The sequence below is a fragment of the Solanum tuberosum genome, unplaced genomic scaffold (assembly GCF_000226075.1).
Source record: "Solanum tuberosum cultivar DM 1-3 516 R44 unplaced genomic scaffold, SolTub_3.0 scf00147, whole genome shotgun sequence".
Taxonomy (NCBI): Eukaryota; Viridiplantae; Streptophyta; class Magnoliopsida; order Solanales; family Solanaceae; genus Solanum; species Solanum tuberosum.
The window spans coordinates 906,664-915,692 of NW_006239070.1; the positions used below are offsets into that span (position 1 = coordinate 906,664).

At 32.7% G+C, this 9,029-nt stretch overlaps 1 protein-coding gene across 1 annotated transcript; it reads right to left on the bottom strand.

Moving 5' to 3' along the window:
* Window positions 1-271: 271 nt before the first annotated feature.
* LOC102584958 (uncharacterized) lies at window positions 272-5,620 on the bottom strand. Its single transcript, XM_006352185.2, has 3 exons — window positions 5,479-5,620; window positions 1,446-1,606; window positions 272-575 (listed from the first exon to the last, which is right to left on the bottom strand). Exons 1-3 carry the CDS (start codon window positions 5,546-5,548, stop codon window positions 558-560), a joined length of 249 nt encoding a protein of 82 aa, XP_006352247.1. The 5' UTR covers window positions 5,549-5,620; the 3' UTR covers window positions 272-557.
* Between the last annotated feature and the right edge of the window lie 3,409 nt (window positions 5,621-9,029).

Here is a 9,029-nt window from a genome sequence, read left to right on the forward strand (position 1 = left end):
CAATTCCAAGAATGTAGTGTTAATGAATTTCTACAAATTCTTTGACTGGATGATAGAAAATCTCATCATGCAATGTCTATAATAACGACCACTACTATGCTACAATCCCAACAAAGTCGGAGTCGTCTGTAAGTTCTCTATATTTGGGCAACACAGTGCGTAAAGCATCCCACGTTAGCAAGGTCTGGGGAGGGTCACACCCAGTGTGATGTACACAGCCTACCACTAAGTTCTAGATATTTGACAGGACTAAAAGTTATCATGCAATGTCTGCAAATAACAAATTTCTCTAGCCAGATGGTAGAGAAATCTAATCATGCAATGTCTTCAAATGGTTACATTCTGTACCAAAAAAAAGGCCTATCAATGTACACGGTAGTTTGCCAATCCAGGTCTCGATAATCATTCCGTGCATAATGAATTATTAACAATCATGTCACTGGTTTCAAGAAGTACAACAGCTAAAACATAAACACGAAAATGTAGTCAACCAGTCACTAAACATGAGCGTGAAGTTGTGAGCTGTGTCGTCTCTCTGAAGGTAATTCGCTTTGAAGTTAGATGCAGCCACCCAACTGCCAAATGGAAAAAACAATTAGAGAGATGAACGAATTGAAAGCATAACAAAAGAGGCAAATACTACAATTCATTAGAATGTCATTTTGTTTTCCAGTCCATGTTCGAAAGGTCATTTTGATTCTCAGTTCATGTTTGGGATTTTTACTTACGACTCTTCATACATCACTGGCTAGAAGTTAATCATGGTGCATTATCTGTCATATAACTAGGCTGGGATTCATTGCCTAAGTCTACATCTTATGTTCAGCATGTGCCGTGAGAGAGAGAGACACTTTTGACGGACAGCAAGTACACATCCTTTCCATGTTCTTCCAGTTACATATTTGCTTCCCTAGTAACAATCTCACTCAAAGAAGCCAATTAGATAGCACTCAAGGGCGAGGCATAGTGGTTGATGAAGTGGGTTGAGAATCATGAGGTCTCATGTTCAAATCCCAGCGAGGCAAAAAAACACTAGGTGATTTCTTCCCATTTGTCCATACCTAGGTGGACAGACTTACCTGGGCAGTAACAAAAATCATAAGACAGGTAACTGCGAGAAAAATGTTACTACTACTGGTATGAACGGGGAAACAGGTACAGTGCACCAAGACTATCCCGTCGGATAGCGAGACAATGTTCAACTACCTACCAACCTTCTACCGTAATCCACGCGACCTCCATAAACTCCTATTTAAGGTCATGTCCTCGATAAGCTGAAGATGCACCATATCTAGTCTAATCACCTCTTCTTAATACTTCTTTGGCCTACCTCGAGCCTGGACATCACGGTGACCAAGAAAAAAGAAAAAAAACTAAATAGGCAAAGGCCTCTAGCTAACACAAATTGTCTGTATGAAAATGTCAATAAGTTCAAGATTGTGTACCAGAATGGATTCAATTTCCTCCTGAGTAACTGGTGTTCTTTTGGGTTGATCAGAAGCCTTCCCTGCAACAGACATGCTAGGTGGGGACCTTGAGAAAAATGTTCGAGGAGTTTCTTCAGCTGCTGGAGTTTTCTGATGTTGGGAATTCTGTGATGTGGTACCTGCAGGAAGAAAAACCTTCATGTTTTGTTTTAAGAAAAAAAAAAAGGAAAAGAAAGGAAGTGTACAAGTGTGTTTTTTTTTTTTTGGATGAAGTAAGATATATCCAGTTAAAAGCTAAACGCATTAGTAATCAATATAACCCGTTCTCCCTCTTAAACAAACCAGATTCACACCGTTTACTTGATCTCAAAAAAGAACAAACAAACAAGACAACTGGCATTTACTTTTCATGTTTCTGTGATGACAAGAGCCTTTTGACATTAAAAACAATACCGGGCGGAGGGGGGAGGTGAATGACAAGTCCTTATGCATCATGCACTTGAAAAAACTTATAAGATACTAGTAAAAAGCAAGCATGACGAGCATAGGACTGAGGCAGCATGAAAAAGAATATATACAGTTCCTAAACCCAGGATTGAAAAAGATAAATTAAACAGAAAGAGAAATGATATGATATGATTAAACACTATCACAATGAGTTGCAGCAGTCAGTTACACCAGTAAACTTTTGCACTGGCAGATATAAGGGGTTGATTTCTCATATGGTCACTCAGCTAATAGTTATTATTTCAGAAAAGTCATCCTTTTTCTTGATTCCAATTTTTTCAACAGAGAAAGTGACTTTCTGATATAATAGCTATTAATTGAGTGACCATATGAGAAATCAACTCTAGATATAAGTGGTGCACTTGGAATCTTGCTACAACTTATGAATTCACCATAGAACAATTTGGAATCTGGCAGCCATAAATAATTTGTGTTTTTTTCTGGTAAGCCCGGCAACTTGTGAATTCACCATAGAATGTGAAATTGTTAATACAGTCTACAACTCCTTAGACTAACCACAAATTGGTGAAGGATGGTACCTAAGCTGTGGGACGAATAAAGCACAAAATGGACCTGCAGTTAATTAAGACCAACACAATGGTGATATAGGACAATAGATAGGGCAGGTTTGAAGGAGGATACGTTGAGAGTTGAGAGATAGTGTAAGTTAGCACCCCTACAAGTTTCTCCCACTTAGTCATAGCTATTTATCTCCATCAGCATTCAAGGGCCTTATTTAAGCTACAGATAAGGAAAACTACTAGTAAATATATGAAGCCAGAAAAACTCAGTGATACATACTACTGATAAGCAAGGACTAGATCGATGAGACTTACCATAATAAAGGCAACAACAACATACCTATTGTAGTCCCACAAAATGGGGTTTGGGGAGGTAGAATGTACGCAGACCTTACTCTAACCTCAAAGGTAGAGAGGTTGTTTCAGATAGACCATCGGTTCAAGAAAAGAACAGTCCAAAGCAGTCCAGAAAAGGAAGTAACGAAATAGTAACAAAATAGTACTACAACACAATAATATGATAGTCGAAGTACAAAAAACAACAAATAGTAACAAAAATTGAAGAACAAGAAACTACAAGAGTAGTACTGCGACTACTAGTATGATGGACAGCAAGAAAATGCACTCATAAGTCCTACCTACTAATCTTCTACCCTAATTTGTGTCCTCCGCAACCTCCCGCATAGAATACAACATCGACATTAAATCTCGTGACAGTTTGAATGGTGAAACTCCAGTGAACTGCTTAATTAGAAGATCTGAGATCAAAATCTAATGTGTAAAGCTGTTTGATAGCTTTTGGTCTACCTTGAAGATCAAACTTCAAGTAGATGAATAGATGTTGTTTGTCCAAGTCTCAAAGGATGCAGTACATTGGAAAAATCTAATAGCCATCAAACTCATGCACAAACTAAATAACAAGAAAAAGTAAATCTCTTTTTTTTTAGAATAACAAAGAAAAAGTAAAATCCGAAGTCATAACCCTTATCGGCTACAACTATAGCATCATCTACTATTGTATTAAAATAATTTTTCCACAAAAAGAAACATCATTGCCTATTCGTATCCTAAAGGGTATCTTAAAGGAAGAAACTTCCTCCCACATATTTTATTTTATTTTTGACACTGGTAAAATTGTATTCTTCAGCATTAAGGGAATGTTGGCCACCACCAAAAGTGTCATTTACAAGCTTCCTATCAAATCTACAATTTGATATGTATCTACTATACACAGCTGTTTACACCAAAAGAGTAAAGATACTAAACAATTCCATTTAAACTTGTTTATGGAATTGGATCTATCTTCAAAACATCTACCATTCCTTTCCTTCAAAACAGACCACCATATTCATGATGGTATTATCCCCCACCATCTCCTCCCAGATATTGAAATAAAGGGAATTTTCATATGAAGATGAATTAAAGAGAAAATAAAGATGACTCTCAACGTAATTGGGTATTCTAGTAACGTGGTATAAATTCACAAACGAATAAACTTGCAGAGGAATTACTTCTAGTGAATACCCTTGGATCCCCAACCGGGACTCCCTCAACCAACTGCAATACATGATTAGACAAACTTTACAAACACTTTCAAAACTAAGTTCATTCACTAAAACAATCAAATCTAATAGATACTCATTACTCGGAGCAAAATTACGTATCCTGAACCACCATTCCACCCCCACCCCACATCCTCTTTCTCACCAGCAACTCTTTCACAGTCATATTACGTGATTGAACCTAAACACGACTATAAGTAAACAAAAAGCAATCAATCAACTTTGCTGCAATCCCAAAAGCAGACTGGACTTGGCTACATGAATCATCTATACCATTCTGCTCTAAAATTGAAATAAAAAGAATTTTTCAAAAGAAAATGAATAGAAGGGAAATTAAAGATGCGTCCTTTTTGTTAAACTACTACTAGCAATTTATTCCTCATTTCTAGTTTTTGAAAACAAGAACGCAATTATTTAGCAATTTTCTAGTCAATAATGACTCTTTAAATGCATTCGTGTATTCTAGTAACATGGTATAGATTCACAAAAGAATGAATTTGCAGAGGATATAGGATGTTCTCAACCAACCGACACTGTTAATTAGACAATTTCTATGAACCCTTTCAAAATTAAACCCATTTACCAAAAGGACCAAATCTAACAAATTACTCATCACTCGAAGCAAAACTATTGATCCTGAACCACCATCCCCCAACCCCTCTTGCTTACCAGCAACTCTTTCACAAATTTATCATTTGATTAAAACTGATCACAAGAAAAAGTTAACAAAAAGCAATCACTCAATCAACTTTACTTCAACCCCAAACTACTTGGTATTGGGCTATTGGCTACATGAATCATCTATACCATTCTAGTCTAAAACTGAAATATGGAGAATTTTTCAAAAGAAAAGAATAAAGCAGGAAATAAAGATGATTCCTTTTTGTTAAACTACTTGTAAATTAGTTTTTATTACTAGTAACAAAATTTTAGCATTTTTCTGTTCAATAATGACTTTTTAAATGTAATCTACTATAACGGGGTATAAATTCACAAAGGAATAAACTTGCTGAGGAATTGCTCCTAGCTAAATGTCCTAGATCCACAAATGAAACTTTCTAAACCAACCACAAACTCTAAATTAAAAATTTCTATGAACCCTTTCGGAAGATCAAATTATCAAGTTACTCATCACTCAAAGCAAAAACAATTGATCCTTAACCCCACTCCCAGCTCTCTTCTTCGCCAGCTATTTTTTCACAGTTTTATCATTTGATTGAAACTGAACATAAGTCATAACTATAACTAACCAAAAAGGTATCAATCAATCAACTTTGCTTCAATTACAAACTAATTGGGGTCAACTAAACGAATCTTCTCTACCATTTAACTCTAAAACACAAGCCAAAACCAAATTAGCAAAAAAAAAAAAATCAACCAAACCAAGAATTCATCAACATATTGATAAATTCAGATAAAAATTACAGAACCCCAAAAGCTGAAAAGTAGATGGGGGCATACCAGAATGCTTTGAATGCCTCTGTGGAAACTTGATTCGTGGAATTCTCTTCATTGCCTGCGCTCCACCCATTGCTTTCTTCTTCGATTGTAAGAGAAAAAAAAGTCTGTAGCCAAACGAATTTCTAAAGCCGGAAAAGTATTAGGAATTCTTTAAAATATAACCTATTCCTCAAAGTTATTAAGAAAATAGCCACTATTTAAATTGTAATAAAAGTATTTGAAAAATTATCAAGATATATCGAATATCAAATATTTACACTCAGTTTGGTTGTTACGTATTGTTTCATAATGTATTGTATTGCATTCGTAGTGTATTCATTTTATAATATTCTTTGTCGTTATATAATATTACAGGTCAACTTTGAATAATAAATCTACAAGAAAATGGTACGAGTTAGAGCTAATATGAAAAAGGTAAATAAAATATAGGGGAAATAGGTGTTTTAGTTCATGTATTATTGCATGTGCTAGTTTTAGTCCTTGTGTTATTTAACTATGCACATTTAACCTTTAATTATTTAAAGTGCGAGATTTTGATACTTGAAGTTAAACAAAACTTCACTATTGATTAAAATGATTATTTAAAAATATATGAACTCAAATAAAATAAAGGGTTGGTGATTCTAAATGATTGAATGATTATTTTAAATATATAAATTGATTCAATTTGTTTCTCTGTTTGCTCCATTTTCTATACATTACCACCCTATTCTTTTTCTCTTTTTCAATGATTACTAATCAAAGTTAAATACGATTACATTTGAAAGAATTTGATAGGTGGACAGGCACCTTAAGACTATTAATGATATTCTAACAACTTTCTGTCTTTAAAAAATGGAACATTTAATTCTTCAAGCATTTAGCATTGATGTTACACAAATGAGACTCTTTATCGTTATCTAACAATGAATCTAAACAATAAGATACAATAAAATTTAAGTAACTATCAAAACAATTATTATATTAAACTAACAAAACAAAATAAACCACGGATAACAACCATCCAAACAAAGTTTAATAAATCGAGAAAAATTACCAACACAAAACTCAAAACCTACATAACAAAATACTAACTAATGGGAAACTCAATATATATAGTATTACAGTAGAAAAAAAATTGAACAAATAAGGAAAAGAAAACTAGACAAAAATGTATGCATTTTCTTTTTTTTGGAATCTCATCATCTATTTAGGAAGCTTTAGAGCAATAATAAAATTATCTCTCGTGATTTATAGGTTACAAATTTAAGTCATGAAAATAACTTATAATGTATGTATTAGATCGTAGACTGTTTAAATCACATCTCTTGAAATACGTTCATTACTAACACGAGATACTTTGTGCATCGAGCTTCCATTTTTTAAAAAATGAATCTCATGATCTATCCATCATCTCTTGAATTTCTGGGCTCTCTATAATACTTTCTAAAGATGGTTTCCACTTATAATCACTTCTATTATTTTCTTTTCTTCTTCTTTCCATTTCAATTTCTCCCAATAATTCCTCTAAACATTTCCCTTCATTAAGTTTCAATTGAACCAATAAACTCTCCAATTCTTCTTTACTCAAAACCATCTTTATTCTCATAATATTATTTTTCTCCACCACATTTTCTTTTGCTTTGACAGTTTCACCCTCCATTTCTTGTTCATGAACAATTTGATCCTCTAATTCTTCTTCTCTTTGTAATAAACATGTTTCCATGCAATTCCCCATTATTACTATTTTTTTTCTTTCTTATGAGCTGAGAAAGTTGAAGATTTTGTGAAGCAAAGAAAAAATCAGCCAAAAAACAATAATTTAGAGAGAGAAAGAAGTGTGTGTGTGTGTGAGAGAGAGAGAGTTGTGAAGTGTGTAGTATATGCATGTGTTAATGGTTGATTAGACTTTTTATAGAGAGAATAAAGCACATATGGAGTAAAATAATACTATGTGATAGAATTTCTAAGAATAAAGTCGTCTTCGATAATAGATGTTTTATTTATATATTAAGATTATAGTGAACTCATGAACTTAAAATTTAACGTTTATATATTCTTAATTTAGTTATACATGTCAACTGTAAATAAATAAATACAATGTTTTAAATTAAAATAATAGTAGACATTTACTCGAGGCTCATTAGACTTAACTCCATAGATATTTCTTAGGTATATTTGAGTTTCTTTTATGGTACGATAATATTTCACAATTTATTAAAAAAAAATTAAATAATGAAATTTTGTTGTACACGTAATTTCTACATAACCATTTACCTTCATCCTCCATTTCTAACGAAGATATTTTTTAATAGGAATGCATATTAATTAAGTCTCAAATTAGATATCGAAGAGTAAATAAACTTCATATTTATATTGATGATATAATTTTTCATATTATTGCTGATGTATATAATTTAAATTTTCTTAAAATTTATTTATATAAAGTGTGATCCTTTCCTGAACCTAACGTGAACGGAAAATAAGTGTCCTTTTTTTATTTTCGTCAATACATAAAATATTGAACTCGTTGTTGCCAACTGCCACGCGTCCTTCCAGGTCATGCTAAAGAGCATAGTACGTACCGTGTTGCACTACCTTCATGCCATTCAAACACTAGCCTAAGTTATATTTTTATTTAATACTATAATATATAATATAAGGTGATATATTATATATAATTTTTCGTTTTGTTTTAATTTATGTGATATTATTTGTAACATGAATTAGTCTATAAGAAGAGAGAAAGATTGGCCTAGAGGAGCTCTTATTTTCGACAATTGAACCTATTAACTTTTATATCCAAATGGGAAAAAGGACAACTATACCCTCGAACTATTGTATATGGTATGCAGATACCCTCCGTCATACTTTTGGGACATTGGTGCCCCTGCCGTCTAAAATCTAGAGCATATATGCCCTTCACTCTAACGGAAGACTAAATGTCGGATCGGTGGATAAGATTATGACACGTGTATGTCCGTTAGTATAAATGATATCTATGCTATAGTTTTTGGACGACAGGGGCACCAATGTCCCAAAAGTATGACGAAGGATATTTGCATATCATTTACGATAGTTCGGGGTATATTTGTCCTTTTTCCCTATCCAAATTGATACTTGAAAATATTTGATGATTTTTGGGGTTTTTAAAGCAATTTTGAAATTGTCTAATCAAATTTAAATATTTAAAATTAGATAAAAAGAAGTGTAAATATATGATAATAATTAATAATTTAAAATATTTAAAAGCATTATGTGATAAATAGCTTACCTTTTTATGTGTCAAATATGTCGGTACTAAGTTTCATGGAAAGAGACTACTAATATATATTATATTGCTAGTCCAACTTGTCACATTTTTGTCTCACTAAAGTATTAAATATTTATAATATATAAATAATTTGTTGAATATTCTTTTCCAATAGCTAGCTATAATTGAATTACTATTTACTAGTAAGAACATTTATTTATTTTCCCACTTGGTACTTCATCATTCTTGGAAAAAATATTCTTTTCCCATTAGCTAAGCTAGAAATTGCATTACTACCGCCATCCAAGTTTTGCTTATT

Coding starts and splice junctions, on each gene's coding strand:
- LOC102584958 (XM_006352185.2), bottom strand. CDS start 5,548: ATGGGTGGAGCGCAGGCAATGAAGAGAATTCCACGAATCAAGTTTCCA. Junction 1,607..5,478: donor GAGGCATTCAAAGCATTCTG/GTATGCCCCCAT, acceptor TTCTTCCTGCAG/GTACCACATCACAGAATTCC.